The 26028-nt window shown below is 36.3% G+C and overlaps 1 protein-coding gene across 4 annotated transcripts in view; it reads left to right on the top strand.

Annotated features, from left to right (window-relative positions):
• RFX7 (regulatory factor X7) overlaps positions 1-26028 on the top strand; it is a 156722-nt gene that overhangs the window by 56778 nt on the left and 73916 nt on the right. For 3 of the 4 annotated variants that reach the window (XM_065547950.1, XM_065547951.1, XM_073995858.1), the window contains one exon: positions 9386-9419. The exons of the other annotated variant lie outside the window; for it this stretch is intronic. In XM_065547950.1, coding sequence (XP_065404022.1) covers positions 9386-9419 — 34 coding nt within the window. The remainder of the gene's footprint in view (positions 1-9385; positions 9420-26028) is intronic. 4 annotated transcript variants of the gene reach the window in all.

Below are 26028 nucleotides of genomic sequence, written 5' to 3'. Positions count from 1 at the left end.
TAACCCTAAGAAATCTTTGTCTGCTCTCACATCAGCATATTCTCCTATGGTTTCTTCTAGACATTTTAAGCTTCAGCTCAAATTTTTCTGTAGTATGAGGTTTGTACATTTGTTTACAGATGTGTCTAGTTACTCCATCAGAATTTGTAGTAACGATTTTCTTTTGTCCCTTGAATTGCTTTGGTACCTCTGCTGCAAATCAGTTTACTGTCAGTAGAAGTCAGGTATCATTAGTCAGGTTTCATTCATATAACTTTTTCACTGCATGCTATGTTACTTTTTTCTGGCTGCTTTCACAGTGTGCTTTTTATCTTTGTTTTTTCATCCTTTTGACTATGTGTGGGTTCTTTATAATTATCCTGCTTGGAATTTGCTGAACTTCTTGGATCTAGAAATTTGTGTTTTTCTTAGAATTTGGAAAGACTTTGGCCATTTATTAAATATTGTATTTTTCTGTCTCATTATCTCTCCTCTCCCATTGTACATAGTTAGACCACTTAATATTGAACTTTAAATTTCTGAAGCTCTGTTTATTATTTTTTTAAAGTCTTTTCTTCACATTCAATCGACCTATTGATTTTCCAGTTAAGTGGCCCTTTTTCTGCCATCTGATCTCAAATTAAGGCCATCCAATGAATTTTTCATTTCAGACATTATACCTTTTAAGTTCTGGAACTTCCATTTGGTTCTTTTTCATAGCTTCCATTTGTCAGCTGAGATTTCCCCATGCAAACATTTATTATGACCATATTTTCCTTTAAATACTTGAAAATGTTTATAATACTTGCTTTGAAGTCCTTGTCTGATAATTCTGACACTTAGATCATTCAGGATTTGGTGTCTGTGAGCTGCTTTTTCTCTTGACTCTAGGTCTTTTTTTCCTGTTTGTTCACTATAGTGTATTTTGCTTGTGTAATGGGCATTATGGGTGACATATTATAGACTTTGGATTCTGTTATTTTTCTCTGATGAGTGTTGAATTTTTGTCTTAGTAGACATCTAATGTGGCTGGATTCAACCCCCAACATGATTTTTTCTGTGACAGGCAGCAGCAGAAATCTCATCTCAGATCCTTTCACCTTCCAGCTGTTTCTCTTTGTGAAGAACCTTGGAGTCTTCCTCAGGCTAGGGTCATTCAAATATTGGGTGTAGTTCGTATAGAAATTTTGCAGCACTTTCCTTTCTGGGATTCTACCTTTCCCTTTTAAGCTGCCTTGGCAACCACAAACTTTGTCCTTTTTAAGCTAGCAAGACAACAGATTCTACCAGTGCACTTTGGGAGGCCGAGGCAGGTGGATTTCTTGAGCTCAGGAGTTCTAGACCAGCCTGGGCAACACTGTGAAACCCCATCTCTACTTAAATACAAAAAATTAGCCAGGCGTAGCAGCATGTGCCTGTAATCCCAGCTACCCAGGAGGCTGAGGCAGGAGAATCACTTGAACCCAGGAGGTGGAGGTTGCAGTGAACTGAGATCTCGCCTCTGCCTTCCAGCCTGGGCGAGAGAGCAAGACTCCATCTCAAAAAAAAAAAAAAAAAAACTATACCAGTACAGTTTTCTCATTTAAGGCTAACTTCCTTCCAGTTGCTACCTGCTTTTGATTACTCTTTTGACTTAACATTTGTTTTTGTATTTTGTCCAGAATGTATAATTGTTATGTGTGGCAAGTTAATTTTAATATATGTTAAATTGTCATTATCTGAAGCAGAACACTGAAGCATTATTTTAATTGAAACAATTAAAACAAAGTATATTCAGGTAATAGTTTAGGAAATTATGAAACATCTGCTAAATGGAATTACAAAAAATACATGACATTAAAAATTTGAAGACTATTAGAATATGATTTTGGCAAATTTAAATAATACCCTGGTTTGATTATAGCTGTGTTAAAAATTAGATATGTTCATGAATACATATTGGAGAGAATATGTGAAAAAAGAAAAGAGTTTATTGGTTGTAGTGGTAGAATTTGGGGGAAGTTTTCAAAAATATTCCATTAACACTGGTATAAAACTATGATAGGTTTATGATACACACATATATGTATAGAAATGTGTGTATATTATACATATATACACATACACATTTATGTATACAGTTTATATGTATACATATAGTTTATGTATACACCCATGTAGTAAAAGACTCCTGGATAGTATAGTTGAGCTCTTGTGGCAGGATGTTCACCCCACACTCTGGACATAAACTGTTGAAAAGATATATACAGAAAGGTTATTTACATATATAAAAGCTTCAAATCAAGAAAGAGAAATTAAATTCATAGGTGCTAGTAACAAGGAGTCAGGGAAGCTGACTTAAGAAAGGTGCTAAGCAGGAACTAATTCCTAAATGGCCCATAGTGGTTTTCATGTCCTCATACAGACCTTAAATGCTGGGGATTTATGTCTTAATGTTCATAGAAAAGTCTAGGCCACATACTCTGTGCTCTCACAAGGTAGTTGGAACTGATAAACTAAAGCATAGAACCTGAAGAGAGATCTTTACCTATAAAATGGGACTGAAAAAGGGAACCCACAGACAGACCCAGGAAGTTTCAGGTAAGCCTGCTGTTTGCCCAGGGCATGTAGAAGGGTAAAATATGAGATCCGGAGCCTTAAGCCTATATTATAGATGAATGTGGAGTTTGATTTGATATCATAGTTTCCTTTTGGTACAAGGACTCTAAATCAATAAATCAGTATACAAATATGTCTGGAACCATTAAACCCTTAGAAATTCAGCAGAGACAAATATGAAACTGCTTCTGTAACCCACAGGATATAAGATTCCTCTGAAAAATAATTGTTGTGAAGATAAGTTCATAATTTAAAAATTTCAGATCACGAGAGAAAATAATGCCAATCCAGGTATACAGGACTTCCCTGGAGAAAATATCCTTGCTTAAAATGAACTCATGATTAAATTAAAAAGAATAAATCACATGAGGAAAGGGAGACTGACCACAAATTTCTCATCAGTAGTAAAAACCAGAAAACAAAAAGATGGTTTGACAAAATTAATATACAACAGAGTAGAGCTTAAGACAAAATGGCATTACCGTAAAGGACACTAGATCTTGATAAAAGGAATATACTACCAAGAAAATGTAAAAATTATAGTCTTATTTATATAGAATATAGTCTTAGCAGTATAGTCTTAGAGTTAAGAATGCAAAAATTGACACTTCCAAAGAGAAATTAATAAATGTCCAGTCGTAGTTGTCAGAAACTGGTAGATAAAATGGCAACAAAATTTTTAAATAGCATAATTAATACACTTGATTAAATATAGATCTGTATGGAAATCCCTCTAGCAGATAAATAGAGAATACAGATTTTTTTAAAGGATACATAGATTCTTAAAAAATATGACTGTGAGTTGGGTCCCAAAGGAAGTTTTCATCATGAAAACCATATTCCCTGGCTGAAGTGAAAAAGTAACTGATTGGTAGTAGATAGTTTAAAAATAAGATACATATATATTCATGGACATCAAATACTAAATTACAAAATATTTAAAATTAAATAACAAAATAATACATAGCGAAATTTGTAGGTTCCAGTTAATGGAAATTTTTCAGGAATAGAAAGATAAAGTCTTTCTTGTGTGTGCTTATTAAAAACAAAGAAGTAAGGGGAAAATGTGTTTTGTATTCAACTTTAACAGCATAAATACAAATAATGCAGAAGAAAAACAAAAAATAAATAAAAACTGATGAGATGTCAAAAAAGCTCAATCAAGAAAATTCAAAGCTAGTTTTTAAAAAAAAGATAATAGATAATAAGCCTCCTTGCCAGGTACTGTTCCTTGTGTTGGGAAGATAGTAGTAAGCAAATCATACCAACTTCTTTCTTTATAAAGCTAGTGGGGATGTTGGACAAACAGATAAATGCCAGTGGCAGTAATTATAATAAAGATAAAGCAACATGTAAAGGACAAGAGAATGACAAGATACAGTCAGGGAAGGTTTCTAAGGAGATAACGTTTGAACCACTGAGCACAGAAAAGTAAGGGAGCAAGTCAGGCAGGTAGCACTTTTGAAGAGCGTTCCTTGGCAGAGAGAAAAGAAGAGCAAACGCCTTAACTGTCATACTAGTAGCACTAAAAAAAAAAAGTGTCTTAAATGGATAGAGAACATTTACTAAAACACATGTTACCAGAATTATTCTTGATTACAGAAAGCTTAGAAATAAATTCTTTAGTGCAGAAACAAAACAAGGATATCTTCTGTTACTGCTACTCTTTATTATATTGGAGATTTTAGCCAAAGTAATTAGATAAGAAAAAGGAGGGAGAAAGAGACATAAAGATTGGAAAGGAAGAAAAATATTAATTATAAATGAAATGATTACCTGCAAGAGAATCTACATACTATTAGAACTGTCCGGGCACGATGGCTTACACCTGTAATCCCAGCACTTTCGGAGGCCAAGGTGGGTGGATCACCTGCGGTTGGGAATTCGAGAACAGCCTGACCAACATAGAGAAACCCAGTCTCTCCAAAAAAAAAAAAAAATACAAAATTAACCGAGCGTGGTGGTGCATACCTCTAATGCCAACTACCCAGGAGGCTGAGGCAGGACAATTGCTTGAACCCGGGAGGCGGAGGTTGTGGTGAGCTGCGATGGCGTACTGCATTCCAGCCTCGGCAACAAAAGCAAAACTCTGTCTCAAAAAATAAAAATCTACATGCTATTAGAACTAATAAAAGTTCATGAAGGTTGCTGGAGATAAGGTCAACATAGAAAACCAATAGTTTGCCTGAACATCAACACACAGATAAAATTCACAATACCATCTGTAAGTTGCCTTGTACTCTTTCTAACAAAATATTTATTCAGAAAGGAAATGACATTTTAAGGACAGATAAAAAAAAATCCAAATTATCAGTCATCATCTCCCATTCAACCTATAGCATTAATACAGTCCAAAAATAAAGTCCTACATAAAGTTTAGGAGGACTTTTGTGAAATCAGAAACCTGATTGAAAAATTCACCTGGAAAAACAAAGGTCCAAGAATTTTCAAGACTGTTTTGGAAATGAACAAGGAGGGTCATGCAATCAAATAACTAGACCTAAATTTTATAGCAGTAATAAATTTAAAGTGTGGTGTTGATTTAGGGATAGATGAGTAGATTAATAATAAAACAGAAAAGGCCCAGAAAAAGATTCAAGCACATACTGAAATTTAGTATAATAAAATAGTGAATGGGTTCCCAGATGGAAATAGTATGTACTGTATATTACACCAGACCATACACAAGAATAAATTCCAATTAAAGATCAAACTGAGAAAAGCTAACTTCAAAACTTTTAGAATAAAATATAGACTGCTTTTAATCTTAGATAGGATTTCTTAAATAAGACATAAAAATAACTCATAAAGGAAAAAAATTATTTGACTAGATCAAAATGTTAACTTTAATAAAAGTTATTAACAAAGTTAAATATATATAATAGAATTAGTATCCAGAATATATAAAGCTTCTATAATATAATAAATAGCTCCACTTAAAAATATGCAAAGGATAGGAACCAACAATTCATGGGGGAGAAAATCCCTATGTCTAGCAGGCAGGTTAAAAGGCACACAGCATTGCTAGTAATTGAGGAAAAGACAATTTTTTAAAAAAATAAAATTTCATGTCCATTGGAATAGTAACTTTTTAGTATATATGTATTACCTGTATCATGTATAAATGGCATATATATGCAAGGTAATAAGAAAATAAGAACTATCATATACTGCTAATGGAAGTATAAATGGATATAAGTGTTTGAGAGAGAAATCTGTTAATATAAAATAAAATAGAAAAAAATCATAAGCCCTAGAAAATTGACTTCGAGATTTATAGCTGAGAAATTCTTACAGGTATATACCAAGAGACATATACAAAGACACTTATGGCAGTACTGTTTGTAGAAAAACTGGAAGCTACATAATTACCTTTCAGTAGAGAAATAGATGAATAAATCTGATTATTTATTCAATGGGATAATTTTTAGTAGTTAAAATGAATGAACTTCATCTGAGTGTATCAACATGGATGGATCTCAAAAACAATGTTGAGTTTAAAAAATTGTAGAATATGTACAGTGTAATGGAACTTACATAAACATTTAAAAGCTTCACAGAACAGTGTATGTTGCTTATAGATTTTTGTTTAATACAAGGAACAACTTGAAGTAACAACTGGAAAGTTTACACATTGGATTAATGATAGTTGCCTTTGAGAAGGTAGGGAGGGGTATAAGACTAGGCAGAAGAAAAGGGGAACTTAAACTTCATCTATGTTGTTCTATTATGTTTAAGTATAAAGTAAAAATAATCAAGGGGCTAAGTGATTCCAGGGCCCTCATCTACCAGAAGGGCTTTCATTTTTCTTTATAACTCTATCCTTTAAAACAGCAGTCCCCAACCATTTTGGCACCAGGGACCAAATTCATAGAAGACAAAAAATTTTCCCATAGATCGAGGGGTGGGGGAGATGGTTTGGGGATGATTCAAACTCATTACATTTATAGTACAGTGTATTTATGTTATTATTACATTGTAATAATATAATGAAATAATTATACAACTCACCATAATGTAGAATCAGTGGGAGCCCGCTTGTTTTTCTGCAGCTAGATAGTGGTCCCATCTGGGGTTGATGGGAGACAGTGACAGATCATCAGACATGAGATTCTCATGAGGACAATGCAGCCTTGATCCCTCACACATACAGTTCACAATAGGGTTCACAGGCTCCTATGAGAATCTAATGTTGCCACTGATGTGACAGGAGGCAGAGGTCAGGCAGTAATGCACTGGGCTGCTCACCTCCTGCTGTGTGACCCTGTTCCTAACAGGGATGAGAGTTGGGTACCCCTGCTTTAAAAGGCTATCATTTATATATATGTTTTAGAGCTTTACCAAGCTCTAAGGTAGATAAAATCATCCTCCTTAGATAACCATCCTACTTAGATAATCCCATAGAGTAGTCAGTTACTGGTACAATGAAAATATATCGAGATCTGTATGTTATAAAATAAACATTTCCTTTTCATACTAATTTATATAAAAACTCATTCTTAAGTGGTCCCAGTCTTTACAATGACTTTTCTTCATCTGGGGGACTGAAATTATTTTTCATTTATTCATTCAACAGATTTTATTGAACTCCTTACATGTACCAGATGATAACACAGCAATGAGCAAAACAGACAAAGCTTGCTATCATGAAGTTTAAATTCTAGTCAAGGAAGATACCTGGTAAACAAATTAATAAAATTATAATATCACTGGTGATAAGTGCAATGATGAAAAATAAAGCAGGATGAGAGCTATAGAGAGTGATTGGGAGTATTTTATATGGGGAAGTCAGGGAAGAACTGTCTGTTGAAGATAACATGGAGCAAAGTAACAAAGAAAGTAAAGGGATAAGTTATATGGGAGAAAAGTCCTAGAGGCTGACAGAGCAAGCCAGTGCAGGGCCCGCTCCTGCCATGAAGCTGTCATGGAGGCTGCCTGGCTAGAGCTGAATGAATGAAGAATAGACTAGTATGAGATTAGACCAGAAAGACAGCAGAGGATTGGGTCATAGTGGGTTTTTATGGCCATGGTAAAGACTTTGGAGCAAAGGACTAATGTCATCTTCAAAAAGAATCACTCTGGCCACTTTGTTGGGAGTAGCCCACAGGGTGTGGTGGTTGGTGATAGGGCAAAGATAGAAGCAGAGAAACCAGTTAAAAGGTTGTTGTAACACCTTAGACAAGAAATAATGACTGTTTTGTTTTATTTTTTTGGAGACGGAGTCTCACTCTGTTGCCCAGACTGGAGTGCAGTGGTACTATCTTGGCTCACTGCAAGCTCTGCCTCCCAGGTTCAAGCAATTCTCCTGCCTCAGCCTCCCAAGTAGCTGGGACTACAGGTGCACGCTGCCAGGCACAGCTAATTGTGTTTTTTTTTTTTTTTTAAGTAGATACGGGGTTTTACCATGTTGCCCAGGCTGTTCTCGAACTTCTTAGCCAAGGCAATCCACCTGCCTTGGCCTCCCAAAGTGCTAGGATTACAGGCATGAGCCACCACTCCTGGCCAATGATGACTGTTTAGACCAAGGTGATGAGAGATGGTTGGATCCTGGATACATTACTTTTTTAGCAGCAATTCTTAATCTATAGATTACTCTCAGATCTCAGAGGAAACTGAGAGTTATTGAGAAGAAAGAAAAATAGCACAAGTTAGGTGCCAATGAATTATAAGCTATATAAGTTATCCCAAAAGGAGATTTTAAAAATCTTTTGTAGGATTGTGGGAAGGGGAATTCAGTCCCTCTTAACCTACGGTTATTCTTTACTTTTTTTGCTCTTTTTAGTCGTTCTGAACTTTGCAATTAAACTGAATCCAGTCATATTTTATTGTTTAGAAAATGAAATTTGAAATCTGGGTACATGTATAAAATTTTGTTATTGATTGTGTTAAATGAGATTTAAATACTAATTTTTTTTTACATTATAGCTTAGCTGTATGACTACATACAAAGGCAAATAACCAATTTTGGTTTACATTTATTTGGCTTTATAACTTTTTACAGAAGACAATTTGGTTGTAACATCTTTTAAAGATTGAGTGTTAACTGTTCCTGAACACTTTGCACGATTTCTTTGCATTTTCACTTTCCTATGTGTTATAACAAAATCCAAAGGTTAGTTGTTTAAATTATTTTATACTGGCTTCATTTGTGTTATATATTAACAGTTCACTTATATTCAGTAGTTCAGTTAAATTGATGTATAGTGGCTTTATTGTATTGTTTATTTCTAAGTATTTTTCTGCCCTCCCAATTTATTACTATATTAATTAATCTTTTATTATTGCTTTTATGTCTAGGGATTCTTGTTACTGGTGTGTGTGTGTGTGTGTGTGTGTGTGTGTGTGTGTGTGTGTGTTGAGACAGAGGGGGGAACAGATCTTTTATGTATCAAGCCTTACCAGTTACAGATTGTAGTCCATCATTATGACTTTTAAGTGCTAAGCAAATTATTGTCCAGAGTGGCAGGCAGACAGTAAAAATCGTAATTATTGTAAGCTCTGTGCCATACTTGTAAATATAGTAATAAATCTGCACTTATATACAGTTAAAAATTTAATTGTTTATTCAAAACAAACTTAGGAAATATTTTGACCATGCTTTAAGATTAAATTTAGTAAACTGAATGGGAAATAGATTTTTGTTTTGCTTTGTGAAAAACACAGTTTTAGGCTACAATCCCTAATCTTAATAGGAAGCTGTATTTATTTTTTCATAGTAAGAAAGACTAAATTACCACATCTTTTTGAGAATATTGCAGATAGTTAATAAACTTTTCATTTTACTAACCTAACTTTCTCTTTCTTTTAGCAAAACTGTACAATCTAAAGTGGACTGCATTTTGGTAAGTGAAATAACTAATCTTAAAGTTCTTTTCCAATAAGGTTTTTACCATGATATAAAATATACAATTTTCAAGTAAATATTGATTTTAAATATAATCTAACTCCAGTGAATAAAATTTGATATTTTAATTACAGCCCCCTCAAGTGAATTGTTTATAAGCTACCTAGATACTTTCCTGTATCTCATCAATAATAAAATCACAATCTGAGGTTAATTACGTTTTTGAATCTTAACTGGCTCTTACTGAAAGATTGCTTAAACAAACAAACTGGATATTTATTTTTCTATTCTAATAACTCTAAGAATTTGTTTAGAGAAAGTTTTTGAAGATGTTTAATGGGTTAGTTTTGTTGAGATAGCGTATTTTTCATGTTTTTGTTGGCACCCTGTAGGAATTAAGCCATAATAATCGTTTTAAGTTTAGATTCTACTTATTAGAACTGTAAAAATTCGTTTTCAAAAACAGCTTTTAAGATGCTTAGTTGATGTGTTGGGTTGCCAGTTTTTAAGATTTAAAGCCACAATAATAGGTTATTAGATTGTGTTAGTATAGTAGTAGTTTTTTAGGTCTTCTTTTAAACATATGAGGGAAGGAGCATTGCAGCTACTGGGACATCTGGAATACTGCTGATTTCTTTCATAAAATCTCTACTGAAAGGATACCCTCTAGGCTTTAGAATATATGAAGGCTCTGTACTATTAGATTCCCCAGATTGTCAGTATAGTTAATTCTCTTTCCCTACTTGTGCGTCGGGAAGTTCTCTTACCCAAGTTTTGGTCTTGCTTATAAGCTAACCTGACTATGTTGTTGTTGGTGGTGGTGGTGGTGGTCTGTTTCAGTGTCTGGTGCTGAAATAGTAAGATGTCTTATTAGCTTATATTATTATTAGCTTATTATCCTCTAGGTAGCTGAATACATAGGAATAGTTTATAGGAGAAGAGGAAGTTTAATCAGTTCTCTTCACTTTTCTAACCTAATAGCTAGCTAAAAGAAGACTTTGTGGAAGTGTTTTTCTTTTTCCTTTCACTTACTCTTCTTTTTTGGGGGGGGTGTTTCTGTGTGGTTTTTTGGTTTTTGAGGGTTTTTTTTTTTTTCTCTTACAATAACCGTCTGAAGTAGGTAATCTTGTTACCTCCTTTTTACAAATGAAGACACAAATGCTCTGGCATTTCATTCAAAAAATTATTAAAATTATTGAACATCTTCTGTCTGCCAATTTTACTCACAAAGAATACAAAACAGAAAAGACATATTCCATGCCCTTAAGAAATTTAGTCTGTTATAGAGAGATATATTCAAGAGCACTCTTAAGAACTAGAAAAGTGGTGACTGGGGATGGAGGGAGTAACACATTGTCACCAACCCCCAGAGCATTTCCTCTGTCTTCCAACTCTTAAGAGTCTCATTTATGTGTCATTCTGTAATTATTTCATGATTACCATATACTAGACCCTGTTCTTGGTACCATAGTACAGTGGTAAGCAAGACAGACACAGTTCTTGTCTATCTATGGCTACCCACTTTCTTTGCAATACTTAAGATAACTTTGGAGGATTACTCACTTTTTTCTCTTCATTAAGAAGAGGCAGAAGACTGGTATAAATTATAAAATATGACATTTATAAAATACTAAATAAGAACAAAACTTTTTTAAGTCTTTTAAGGGTTCAGAAGTTAAAATATAAACACAAAAGTGTTTATATTTTAGTGTAAGTTTTAGAATATATGTAAATTTTTACTCAGTAATTTAAAAATACTGTGTTAGGTCCTGGATATACAGTGATAAACAAGATACTAAGATCTCTCCTGTCATGATCCTTTTATTTTATTGGGTGAGGTAGACATTAAACAAGTGAGCAAATAATTAAGCATTACAATTCAGATAATGATAAATGATATTCCACAATTTTTAAAAGGGACAGGGAGGCAAGCGATGGTGGGTAAGGTAACCTCAGATAGGGTGGCCAGGAAAAGTTTCTCTGAGGAGATGACATTTGAGTGCCAACCTGAGTAGTAAGAAGCCAGCCTTGAGTCATGATCTCCTGGTGACACACACGAGGTAGAAGGAACAGTAGGTACAAAAAATCTGAAGCTGGAAATGAGTTTGGGGTATTTCAAGAATGTAGGATCCCAGTGTGCTGGAACTTATGGAAGGAAGTAGAGAATGATAGAAAAGTTCATTTATTACATATTTAGTCATGGCAAGTAGTATCCTACGTGCATGGAAAGCTGATTAGAGGATTTTATGCAGAAAATAGTGCAATCTAGCTTTGTTTTTTGTTTTTGTTTTTGTTTTTAATACCCTGGCTGTTGTTGGAACAGTGGATTGTGTGGTAGGGGAGGATATGAGTAGAAGCAGGAAAACTGGTTAGGCTATTGTAGAAGTCCAGTAGATAATTCAAGGCTCTTGCTCAGATGATAGTAACGGAAGATTTTTTTTTTTTAAGTAGAGGGGTTTAAGGCATTTTTGGATATAAAATTACTAGGTCTTGCTTGCTGATAGATTCAATGTGGAGGGGAAACAGAAGAGTCAAGGATGATCCCCTTCAGTCTAAAGCAGCTCTTCTAGTATTTATTATACCACAGGTTTGTGTGTAATGAATTTTCTTAGTCTGTGTTGATCTGTGAATGTCTTTATTTTGCCTTCTGTTTTAAAAGATAGTTTTGCTGGAAATAGAATGTCTGGTTTACAGTTTTGTTTGCTTGTTTTTTCTTTCTTTTTTTTTATTTATTGTTATTATACTTTAAGTTCTAGGGTACATGTGCATAACGTGCAGGTTTGTTACATATGTATACTTGTGCCATGTTGGTGTGTTGCACCCATCAACTCGTCAGCACCCATCAACTCATCATTTAAATCAGGTATAACTCCCAATGCAATCCCTCCCCCCTCCCCCCTCCCCATGATAGGCCCCGGTGTGTGATGTCCCCCTTCCCGAGTCCAAGTGATCTCATTGTTCAGTTCCGACCTATGAGTGAGAACATGCAGTGTTTGGTTTTCTGTTCTTGTGATAGTTTGCTAAGAATGATGGTTTCCAGCTGCATCCATGTCCCTACAAAGGACACAAACTCATCCTTTTTGATGGCTGCATAGTATTCCATGGTGTATATGTGCCACATTTTCTTAATCCAGTCTGTCACTGATGGACATTTGGGTTGATTCCAAGTCTTTGCTATTGTGAATAGTGCCACAATAAACATACGTGTGCATGTGTCTTTATAGCAGCATGATTTATAATCCTTTGGGTATATACCCAGTAATGGGATGGCTGGGTCATATGGTACTTCTAGTTCTAGATCCTTGAGGAATCGCCATACTGTTTTCCATAATGGTTGAACTAGTTTACAATCCCAACAACAGTGTAAAAGTGTTCCTATTTCTCCACATCCTCTCCAGCACCTGTTGTTTCCTGACTTTTTAATGATCGCCATTCTAACTGGTGTGACATGGTATCTCATTGTGGTTTTGATTTGCATTTCTCTGATGGCCAGTGATGATGAGCATTTTTTCATGTGTCTGTTGGCTGTATGAATAAGACGTCTTCTTTTGAGAAATGTCTGTTCATATCCTTTGCCCACTTTTGGATGGGGTTGTTTGGTTTTTTCTTGTAAATTTGTTTGAGTTCTTTGTAGGTTCTGGATATTAGCCCTTTGTCAGATGAGTAGATTGCAAAAAATTTCTCCCATTCTGTAGGTTGCCTGTTCACTCTGATGGTAGTTTCTTTTGCTGTGCAGAAGCTCTTTAGTTTAATTAGATCCCATTTGTCAATTTTGGCTTTTGCTGCCGTTGCTTTTGGTGTTTTAGACATGAAGTCTTTGCCCATGCCTATGTCCTGAATGGTACTACCTAGGTTTTCTTCTAGGGTTTTTATGGTATTAGGTCTAACATTTAAGTCTCTAATCCATCTTGAATTAATTTTCGTATAAGGAGTAAGGAAAGGATCCAGTTTCAGCTTTCTACTTATGGCTAGCCAATTTTCCCAGCACCATTTATTAAATAGGGAATCCTTTCCCCATTTCTTGTTTCTCTCAGGTTTGTCAAAGATCAGATGGCTGTAGATGTGTGGTATTATTTCTGAGGACTCTGTTCTGTTCCATTGGTCTATATCTCTGTTTTGGTACCAGTACCATGCTGTTTTGGTTACTGTAGCCTTGTAGTATAGTTTGAAGTCAGGTAGCGTGATGCCTCCAGCTTTGTTCTTTTGACTTAGGATTGTCTTGGAGATGCGGGCTCTTTTTTGATTCCATATGAACTTTAAAGCAGTTTTTTCCAATTCTGTGAAGACGAGATGAGAGAAGAAGGCTTCAGTCCATCAGACTTCTCAGAGCTAAAGGAGGAATTACATACCCAGCGCAAAGAAACTAAAAATCTTGAAAAAAAAGTGGAAGAATTGATAGCTAGAGTAATTAATGCAGAGAAGGTCATAAACGAAATGGAAGAGATGAAAACCATGACACGAGAAATACATGACAAATGCACAAGCTTCAGTAACCGACTCGATCAACTGGAAGAAAGAGTATCAGCGATTGAGGATCAAATGAATGAAATGAAGCGAGAAGAGAAACCAAAAGAAAAAAGAAGAAAAAGAAATGAACAAAGCCTGCAAGAAGTATGGGATTATGTAAAAAGACCAAATCTACGTCTGATTGGGGTGCCTGAAAGTGAGGGGGAAAATGGAACCAAGTTGGAAAACACGCTTCAGGATATCATCCAGGAGAACTTCCCCAACCTAGTAGGGCAGGCCAATATTCAAATCCAGGAAATACAGAGAACGCCACAAAGATACTCCTCGAGAAGAGCAACTCCAATACACATAATTGCCAGATTCACCAAAGTTGAAATGAAGGAAAAAATCTTAAGGGCAGCCAGAGAGAAAGGTCGGGTTACCCACAAAGGGAAGCCCATCAGACTAACAGCAGACCTCTCGGCAGAAACTCTCCAAGCCAGAAGAGAGTGGGGGCCAATATTCAACATTCTTAAAGAAAAGAATTTTAAACCCAGAATTTCATATCCAGCCAAACTAAGTTTCATAAGTGAAGGAGAAATAAAATCCTTTACAGATAAGCAAATGCTGAGAGATTTTGTCACCACTAGGCCTGCCTTACAAGAGACCCTGAAGGAAGCACTAAACATGGAAAGGAACAACCAGTACCAGCCATTGCAAAAACATGCCAAAATGTAAAGACCATCGAGGCTAGGAAGAAACTGCATCAACTAACGAGCAAAATAACCAGTTAATATCATAATGGCAGGATCAAGTTCACACATAACAATATTAACCTTAAATGTAAATGGACTAAATGCTCCAATTAAAAGACACAGACTGGCAAACTGGATAAAGAGTCAAGACCCATCAGTCTGCTGTATTCAGGAGACCCATCTCACATGCAGAGACATACATAGGCTCAAAATAAAGGGATGGAGGAAGATTTACCAAGCAAATGGAGAACAAAAAAAAGCAGGGGTTGCAATGCTTGTTTTTTCTTTGATTGTTTTGAATATGCTGTTCTATTGCCTTTTGGACATCAGCCATTAATTATATTACTATCTTCTTGTACTTAAGTTTTCTTTTGTTGGTATTAAGATTTATCCCAGATTCATTCTGTCACTCATTCACTTCTCTTGTCTCTCTGACTTTTAACAGTTTGACTATGTATATAGTGGATCACTTTATGGTTGTCCTACTTGGGCTTTGTTGAGCTCACATAGATTAGTTAGATTTGGGATGTTTTCAGCCATTATCTTTCCATATACTTTTTCAGTCCCTTGATTCTCTCCTCCCCTTCTAAAATGCCCATTTCACATATGTTGAAATGATTGATATTATTATTCTCTTCTCTCTGAAGCTCTATTTACTTTTTTCTCTGATTACCTTTATCTGTGCTCTAGTTTCTCTATTAAGATTTCCTGTTGTCTGACTCATTGTCATTGTGTTTTTCTTTGTGTGTTTAAACATAGGCTGCCTCATCCTAGCAACCCTACTATTCTAACCATGTGGGATAGGTCATGGTAGCAGCCATAAGCAAGAAAAATAAAGACTGTCATAGTTACTACTACCTAAAGTTCAGTAGTCATTAATGACTAAACACTTCCCAATATGTTGTTTGCCTGTAGTTGGTTTCAAGAGCCTACTTTCTGACCATTTTGTGTCATTTTATAGTTGTTGGTAGGGAGGATTGACCAACCTCTTTACTTCCTTTTCCAGATATCTCAGTCTTCTCATAAAGATTTTATTATGTTTTCTTCTAGAAGTTTTATAGTCGTAGTGTTTTTCTTTTAGATGTTTGAACCATTTTGTGTTAAATTTGTGTTTGCTTTAAGTTGAACTTCAAGTATTGTTTTTTATAATATGGATGGATATCCAGTTGTCCAGCACCATTTATTGAAAAGTCTACCTGTCGTCCCCAGTCACCTCCTATATCAAAAATCATTTTATGTAAGTCTTTTTGTAGACTCTTATTTTCCATTGATTGCTGTGTCTGCCTTTATGACATCACTACACTACACTGTCTTGTTTACTGTGCTTTATAGAAAGTCTTGATATCAGATAATATGAATGGTTCAGATTTTTTTTGGCATTTCCATAACAATTCCAGAGTTACTTTGTCAATTTTTACTTTTAAAAAAAGTTGTATTTGGATTTTTATTGGGATTACATCGAATTTATAGATCAATTTGGGGACTATTGATGTCTTATTAACAAATTTTAATTCATGAGCTTAGTGTATCTCCATTTCAGTTGGTTCTTCTATAATATCTTTCAGTGTGTTTTGTTATTTTCTGTGTATAGGTTTTGTACACATTTTATTAAAACTAAAGTTTTTAGATGCTACTGAGTGTGGCATTTAAAAATTTCTGTTATCCATTGTTTTATTGCTAATAGTTATAGTTATCTTGTAACCTTCAAACTTGCTAAATTCACCTATTAAATCTAGTAGCTTTTATGTAGCCTTTAAGATTTTCTACCCACTCAATCATATTATCTACGAATACAAATAATTCTCATTTCTTCTTAATTTATATGCCAGTTTCTTTTTCTTACCTTATTGTACTGCTAGGACCTCTGGGAGATAGATGAATAGAAATGTGAGAATGAATTTCCTTGCCTTGTTCCTGATCTTAAGGAAAAAAACAGTGATTCATTCACCATATAATATGAAGTTAACGTTAGCTTGTTCATGGACACTCTTTCATCAGGTTAAACATGTTACTTTTTGTTTCTGTTTTTCTAAGAGGTTTTTTTTTTTTTTTTTTTTTTTTTTTCCCCAATCATAGTTACATGTGGATTCTTTCATTGGACCGAGTCTGGCTCTGTCACCAGGCTGGAGTGCAGTGGCGCTATCTCAGCTCACTGCAACCTCCGTCTCCCAGGTTCAAGCGATTCTCCTTCCTCAGCCTCCCAAGTAGCTGGGACTACAGGCGTGTGCCACCACGTCCAGCTAATTTTTGTATTTTTACTAGAGACAGGGTTTCACCATGTTGGCCAGGATGGTCTTGATCTCTTGACCTCATGGTCCCCCCCACCCTTGGCCTCCCAAAGTGCTTTGAGATGGAATTACAGGCGTGAGCAACCATGCCCAGCCACATGCAGATTTTTATCAAACAATTTTTCTGTACTTACTAATAGTTTCTGTTTCTATATTATCACATTTCCTATTCTTTTCCACTGAACTATCTAATCTGCTATAAATCCCATCCAACAAATTTTCTCTTCTAGATCTTATATTTTTTCAGTTCTAGAAATTCAACTTTTTGGTTTTTTGAGGCAGAGTTTCACTTTTGTTGACCAGGCTGGAGTGCAGTGGCACAATCTCAGCTCACTGTAACCTCCGCCTCTTGAGTTCAAGTGATTCTCCTGCCTCAGCCTCCCAAGTAGCAGGGATGACAGGCACTCGCCACTATGGCCGGCTAATTTTTGTATTTTTAGTAGAGACGGGGTTTCAGCATGTTGGCCAGGCTGGTCTTGGACTCGTGACCTCAGGTGATCCGCCCACCTCGGCCTCCTAAAGTGCTGGGATTACAGGTGTGAGCCTTCGCTCCTGGCCTGAAATTCCACTTTTTTTTTTGAAGTTCTTTTTTATATCCTCCATTTTATATCTGTCTTAGATACCTGTCCTAAATTCCTTGACTGCTAATTGTAGTATCTCTATCATTTGTTTCTCTGTCATTTTCTCTATCATCTTATCATTTTGTTTCTGTCTTAAATACCTGTCTTAAATTCCTTGATTGCTAATTGTATTATCTCTATCATTTTTGTGGTCCCTTTTTTTTCTTTTTCTTTTTTTTTTTTTTTTTTTTTTTTGAGATGGAGTTTCACTCTTGTTGCCCAGGCTGCAATGCATTTCATGACCTCAGCTCACTGCAACCTCTGCCACCTGGGTTCAAGCGATTCTCCTGCCTCAGCCTCCGGAGTAGCCTCCAGAGTAGCTGGGATTACAGGTACCCACCACCACACCTGGCTAATTTTTTATAGTTTTAGTAGAGATGGGGTTTCACCATGTTGGCCAGGCTGGTCTCGAACTCCTGACCTCAGGTGATCCACCCGCCTTGGCTTTCCAAACTGTTGGGATTACAGGTGTGAGCCACTGTGTCCTGCCTGTGGTCCATTTTATTTACTGATTTTCATTGCAATTATAGGTCATAATTTTCTGCTTCTTTGCATATCTAATAATTTTTAATTTAGTGGTGAACACTGATTTTTATGGTTTTTGAGCATTTGAGTTTTCTTGTCTTCCTTTAAAGTGTATTGAAGTTTGCCCTTCTTTTCCTTTAAAGTGTATTGAAGTTTGTTTCAGCAGAACTGGAACATGTGTCAGCCACCTGTAGATCCCTGGTAGCTCTTTGCCCAGTCTTTTGGAGTTTTTATCTACATATATACAGTTTCCAAATTCCAAATCTACATAGAGATTTGTGTAAATTTTGAAGCTGTTTATCTTTCTTCCATATGGTTCTTTGCCACCTCGAACACTAACCTCCTTCTCTTTAGCTCTGCAGTGCTGCCTCGCTTTGCTTAAGTTGCTCCTTTCTGCACCACAGTCAAGTCGTCTTCAGATAGAATTGTCTCATTTGGTTTTTTCTCTCTCAGGTGTAACAATCTATGCTTTTTGTTGTCCACTTTCTGAAAACACTTGTTTCCTATATTTTGTTCACGTTTTGCGATGGTGGCGCTGGGAGAGTTGCTGCAGTATCAGGTACTCCACTGTGGCCACATGCAGCAGTCTATTAACAGCTATTTTAAGGATTCAATAAAATATGTAGGCCCCTTTACACCCTCTGTTTCTTTAGTGATTTATTTTCCACTATTCTCCACTAAACCTGTTTCAGACTTCTTTAGCTCAGGCTACTAAACTCACCTTTTCTTTTCTTGCTGCCAGTAAATGATCTTGCCTTCTACTTCTCTGAGAAAATAGGAAGTCGCCTTGTGGTACTCCACCAAATTAATACTATTTCTTGTCCCTAACTTAATACTTGCTCAATTCTATACCAGTTCTTGTCTTCCTTCCCTTATCTCTCAACAGAAGAGTTGTCCTTCTGCCTGTCTGAATGCTGATCTCTCTCTGCCTACCCCCTAGGTCCCATCCATTCCTATCTCAGAATTCATGTCATGATTCATTCTCTTTCTCGTACTTCTTTATTTTTTTATTTTCTACTAGTCTATTTTCATGAATAAATGCTTAATTTTACCCCATCTTTAAAATAGAAATCCTTCCTGAAACCCACAACCTTTCTCTAGCTACCACTGTATCTTCTTCCTTTTGAAAGAAGAAAGTCAAAGTTTAGTCAAAGTGTTGATTGAACTTGGTCTCATGCCTCACCTTCCATGCAGTTTTGAACCCCAGTAACAAAAATCTTCTAATACCACTCCTCTGAAACTTTTATAAAGGATACCGTGACCCCTTTCTGCTGAATATCGTAGGTAATATCAGTCCCAAATGATAGCCCTTTTTCAGTTCATTCTGTTGACCATTTCCATACACACACTACCCCCTCGTCCTCCCAGTTTGGTACATTCCCGTTTTTAAAATTCCTTAAGATGCCTTACTATCCTGGTTTTCCTGTTACATTTTAGGCCATTCCTTCTCACACCCTTCAAGGGCGTCTGTTGCTTTGTATTTTGTCTGTATTTGTCCAAAATAATCTCATCTACTTTGATGGTTTCAATTAATCTCATCATGCCGATGACTCCTAATTATATGTCCCCATCCTAAGCTCTAGGCCCATATAATCCAACTCTATATCAGCTGATCAGTTTTACCTGAATGTCACATAGGTACTTCAAACTCAACTTTTCCAGAGCCAAACTCATATCATACCCCCAATTCTACTATCTGTATTAGTCTCCTATTGCTGCTATAACAAATTAACATATGTTTAGAGGCTGCATAAAATAACACAGAATGATTATTTTAGAGTTCTATGGGCCAGCAGTCTGACATGGGTCTCACGGGGATAAAACTAAGTTGTTATCAATGCCATGGGTTTTTTGTTTTGTTTTATTTTTTTCTGGAGATCCTAGGGAAGAATATGTTTCCTTGCCTTTTTTAGCTTCTAGTAGCTGCATCTTCAAAGCCATTAATGACTGCTTGAGCCTTTTTACATTGCATCACTCTGACAGGGCTCTTTTTTGTAGTCAAATCTCTTTCAGCCTCGCTCTTATCAGGATACCTGAGTATACCATTGATCCTACTCAGAGAAGCCAAGATAATCTCCCCATCTTAAGGTCCTTAATTTGGTCCTATGCCATGCAAATTTCCAGGGGTTCAAAGATAGGACATGAACATTTCTGGGGTCATTATTCTATCTATCATACTGTCTTAGTGAATGGTACTCATTCATCTAACCTAAAAATCTAGAAGTCAGTCTTGACTCTTCCTCAGCCTGCTTTACAACTAGTCAGTCACCAGTTCCTATCAGTTCTGACTCCTTGGTTGCTCTGTTTTTGTGTATTCCTACTGCTACTGAATTAATCCAGATCATAATTATTTGAGATACTGCAACTCTTTTTCTGCTTCTAGTCTGTCCACATTCGTTCTCCACACTATCATCATAGTCATCTTTATAAAAGTTCTGTTTATTTCACACCTTTGCTTAAAACCTTTCATTGGCTCCCCATTGCTCTGCCTTATGGCATAGAAGATTCTTCATACTCAGACATCACCTTTTTTGTCTAACCTCATCTTTCTCCACTCTCCTCACAGCCTGTCAGCAAGCTGTGGAGTAGAAGAGAATATTTACTCCCTCAATCTGTAAGAGCATTATCCATGGAACTTTCTTTGGTGGTAGAAATGTTTTATATTATATATGCAGTATTCAATATGGTAATCAGTAGCCATGTGTGGCTATTGAATACTTGAAATGTGGTTAGTGTGACTGAGGAATTGAACTTTTGTTTAATTTTAATGAATTTGGAGTTAAATAGCCACATGTGGCTAGTGTTAATGATTTGGAAACACAGATCTTGAACAGTGGTTCTCAACCAGAGGCAATATTTGCCCTCTATGCCCCTAGGGGACATTTGACAATATATGGAGACATTTTGGGTTTTCACACTTGGTGAGTTCTACCGGTATCAGATGGGTAGAGGCCAAGGATGCTGTTTCAGCATCCACCAAAACAGGATGTCGCCTACCCCATAACAGACTTATTAGCCCAAAATGTCAGAGTGCTGAGGGTTGAGAAACTCTAATCTAGACTGTTCCTTCTTTTTTTGTAATACATACTTATATTTTATGATTCGTCTTAGATATCAACCCCTCTGGAAAGCCTTCTGTGATTTCTCAGGTCTGAATTTTATGTTTTCTGTTCCATGATATCCTGTGCTTACCCTTATTTGTGTGATACAGTAACCTTTATGGTAGTTATAATTGGCATTTTTATTTGGTCTTGGCTTCTTGAGTGTAGGAACATATGCATTGGAATATACCCAGAGGCACATGAATGTGATCAATATTTGTTGAATGTACGAATGAGTATAAACTAATGAATCAATCGTTAAACATATTGCAGTTTAAAATAGGAGTGTTGCCACCTTAAAATTATACCTTTTAGAGAAAATACACTTATAAAATATTTGGGAATAGTTTTAGGAGTCACTCCTGGTTTGCCAGTAAATAAAGATAACTCGTTCCTTTAGAAGGGAAGAACTTTTTTTTTTCTGTTTCTGTCATTCTTCCCTTTGCTCCTGCTCTACTCAGTTTAGTATGCCCCTTCCTTCCATACTCACCTGTTAAGAGATGACCAATCCGATCCACCCCCACTCTCATCCCCAGAGTGCTTGTGGGGAACTAAAACTTTATTGCATAAATGCAGGAAGGATTTAAGCAAGTGAAGTGGGACAAATAGACTAGAAACTGAAAAAAAAAAGGAAAAAAAACCCACAACTGACTAGCAGTATAGCAGAGTGGCTCAGAGCTGAGCCTATAGAATGAAACAGAACTGAGTTTGAATTCTTGTCCTGCCATTCTTTTCTGAATTCCCATAATTCTAACCTAACTTAGATGGGGATAAAGAAGGATAATAGTACCTGTTCCACTGAGTTGTCATATATATTAAATGAGATAATTAGTATAAATATAGTGCATAGCACATAAGCACACACAGCAGCTTTAGTTGAAGGTGTTATATGTGTAAATTCATAATGTGGATCAAATTGACTTAATTTCCATAAATATATGTTTCTAAGTCTAAACATTAGTCAAGGATTACATTTTATGTTCATCATCACAGAACTTACTGTTTAAAAATAAATGCTCACCATATGGAATTACTGAGGGCAGAATATTGAAGTTCTTAAACATAGCGAGTGGAAGATGGAGAAAGTTTGGAATCACCTGGCTAAAGCCATCCAAGAAACTGGAAGGTGCTTACTGTAGAACACTTCATGCTCCCTCCCTCTTCAGGCCTTTGTAGGTACTACTAACTTAACCAGCAGTGCTCTTCTTGAGTTTCTTCACTTACCTAAGTTCTACTCCTTTTGTTGCACTAACTCAGAAGTTACCTTTTTCAGAAATCTTTATCTACTAGGGCTATGTGTTTATCTGCAGATAATAGAAAATCCTAACTGTAGAATGAAACAACTGGTGGCTTAAAGTAGTAAGAATTTGTGTCACCAAATAAGAAGTCCAAAGTTAGGCATTCAAGAGTATTGCAATAACTGCAATGCAACCAGAGTCCTAGTCTCTTTTTTATTTGCTATGTTATCTTTTGTTCTGTCACATCACTGATGGCCTACTCTACCACTATGCCTTTAGTCCAAAGACTAAGGCAGGAAAAAGTGAGGAAGGGCAAACGGGCTTTCTTATACGGAAGCCGTCTTTTTATTCAGGACACCTCCTTATATTCAGGAAAACCACTTTTGGAACTTCAACCTCCAGAGTAATGTCACATGGCTACCCCTACCTGCAAGGGGAACTAGGACGTATTTTGTTTTCTAATCTAAACCAGAGGAAGAAAAAGAATGTGGTGGTTAGCAACATATGTAGCATGAGACAACCTATTAGTCATGCTGTCCAGTGTTAAGGGCCCCAGCTTTCTTGTACTCTGTGTATATCCCTTTCAAAGCTATTACCATGTAGTATGCTATTGCCAGCTTCATTTGTTTTCTCCTCTAAAAATAAGTTTTGGAAGTAAGGACTGGGTCTTAGGTCTCTATATCCCTAGTACTTTAACACTGTCTTTTCATGGAAGACACTCAGTAAATATTTACTGGATGGTTATTTACAAACAGTGATTATCAAAAAGTAAGTAAATATGCACATAATATCCCCTAAACAAAGTTTCTTTTTTATTGTTATTGTTAGTATTTATTAATTACCATGTGGCAGACAAAGGCTTCACATGTTTTATCATTCAGTCGTCATAATTTGCCTGTGAGGTTAATGTGTCATCATCGTCATTTTACAGATGAAGAAACAGACTCAGACAAGTTTAAGTAATTTATCTAAGGATTTAAAACTTACTTATTGGTAGAGTTAGACATTTAATTCAGATAATCTGACTTCAGATCCCAGACTTTTAAAAACTATGCTATATCATTCTTTACAGATTTTCTCAAGAATGAGTTTATAATCAAGAAAATGTTCCTTACTTTTCCAAATAGAAAGTAATCTGAAATGAAAAATTAAAAACTGGCCTCGTCTTACTGAATTTTAGTAACCAATAATTGTAAATGCAATCTGTTTTTATAAGCAGGTTGTCTGAATGCCATTTTTAAAACTTACAGTGTGCTCATTAAAGTAAAATAGCTAAAATAATGTTAGATATTTAAGTTGATTCCAATTGTGAAGACAATATGAAATCTACTAGAAGTGAAAAATATGAAGTATCTTTTCTAGTTTTAAAGCTATGAAAAATTGTCTGTTTATCAGTAAAGACAAATGAAAATATTTGTAGTAGCATAAATATGAATAGAAATTTTAATGTTTTAATGTTTTTGCAGTGAAAATGTAATTTTTAACAATAACCAGCATATCTTAAACTAAATTTCTTACCTGAGTTGTAACACTTTTAGATGTATAATGTCATAATACACTTGTAAAACTGATCTAGTTACATTTTTTTTTTTTTTTTTTTTTGAGACAGAGTCTCGCTCTGTCTCCTGGGCTGGAGTGCAGTGGCCGGATCTCAGCTCACTGCAAGCTCCGCCTCCCGGGTTCACGCCATTCTCCGGCTTCAGCCTCCCGAGTAGCTGGGACTACAGGCGCCCACCACCTCGCCCGGCTAGTTTTTTGTATTTCTTAGTAGAGACGGGGTTTCACCATGTTAGCCAGGATGATCTCGATCTCCTGACCTCGTGATCCACCCGTCTCGGCCTCCCAAAGTGCTGGGATTACAGGCTTGAGCCACCGCGCCCGGCCTACATTTTTCATAGTTTAATAGTCAAGGTAACATTTTACCCTTGATATATCCGACACCCGAGCATTACTAGCTAAACCCAGCTGAGTGTAAAAGTTTCTCAGTCTGTATTACTGAGTCCCCTTATTTTACTTCAGTTATGTTAGACTACCTGAGAGGTACAGTAGGGACTAAAATGTAAGAGAAATAACCTTTTTTTTCCTTGAGACATCATCTCACTCTGTCACCCAGGCTGGCATGCAGTGCCATGATCATAGCTCACTGCAGCCTCAAATTCCTGGGCTCAATTCGAGTGATCCTTCTGCCTCAGCCTCCTGAGAAACTGGGACTATAGGTGCACGCCACCAAACCTGGCAAAAAAAGAATTTGTTTTTTGTATGGATGAGGTTTCATTATATTGCCAAGGCTGGTCTTGAATCAACTCCTAGCCTCAAGTGATCCTCCTGCCTCAGCTTCCCATGAGAAATAATTCTTAATATTTGGTGTACAAAAGGCGTAGTCTGCTGAGAATCAACCAAAGAAGGATGGGAAATAGTAGTCCAGTATTTCCCAAAATAATGCTCCTTGGAGTAGCAATTTCTTAAACTAGGAATATGTTATGCAAAAGGTTCCATAACCAGGTATGGTAGCTGTTGCCCCAGCTACTCAGGCTGGGAGGATTGCTTGAGGTCAGGAGTTCCAGACTGCAGGAGCTACAATTGTGTTGCCACAGTACAGTCTGGGTGACAGAGCAAGACCCCATCTCTTTAAACCAAAAAAAAGGTTCCATAGTCAAGTATGTTTATGAACTCAATTAAAAGATGTCTTAAATGCTGTATCAGCTGCTACATGTCATCAACCTTATGTGTGCAGTATGTTCCAAAAATTTTTCCCTCTGAATTCCTCTTCACCCTTTTCCTCATACAACTTCTCATGAAACTGGTGTTAGGAAACACAATATTTATGAAATAGTAAGGTCTATAGGGCAAGTTTCTAGAGTAGAAAGAGAAATTACTTTTTACATATTATTCATAAATAACAGGATGTTGAGAACTTCCTGTTTATATTACTGCCTTCAGGTGTGTATACCAACAGGAAGCAATCTCCCAACTAATTCTAATGTTTGGGTCCCCTAAATTGACTAGTTTTGCTTTGGAGTTATTAGAAAAAATAAAGGTTAAGAGGGCTCTATATTTTGGTTCCCTTTAGCAAGGCTAATGTAAAATTAAATAACATTTAGCTTGCCAGGAACTCAGCTGAAAACAAGAGAAAAATATTTCTATCTCATGGATTCAGTAATTCAACAGCAATCCTAGTAAGATTTTAGAAGTAAGAGTGGACAACCTGGGCTGGTTGCCGTGGCTCATGCCTATAATCCCAACACTTTCCGAGGCAGGAGGATTACTTGCGCCCAGGAATTTGAGACTAGCTTGAGCAATATAGGGAGATCTCATCTCTACAAAAAATAAAAAATCAGCTGGGCATGATGCCATCAACATGTATTCTCAGGTACTTGGGAGGCTGAGGGATTATCTCTTGAGCCCAGGAGGTCAAAGGCTGCATTGAGCCATGAACGTGCCACTGCACTCCAGCCTGGGTTACAGAGCAAGACCCTGTCTCCAAAAAAAAAAAAAGAAAAAAACCGGTAGACAACCTTTGCTTACTTTTTCCCTATCACCTGGCTGCAGAGATCAAAGGCTTAAAACCAGGAATAAAACAGGTTGAGTATTTCAAGTTCATTTAAGTCTGTATTATATACCTTCCAGGAAGAGT

The sequence above is a fragment of the Macaca fascicularis genome, chromosome 7 (assembly GCF_037993035.2).
Source record: "Macaca fascicularis isolate 582-1 chromosome 7, T2T-MFA8v1.1".
NCBI classification, from domain to species: Eukaryota; Metazoa; Chordata; class Mammalia; order Primates; family Cercopithecidae; genus Macaca; species Macaca fascicularis.
Note: the sequence above shows the minus strand (reverse complement) of the source record. Positions and strands in the feature narration are given on the sequence as shown.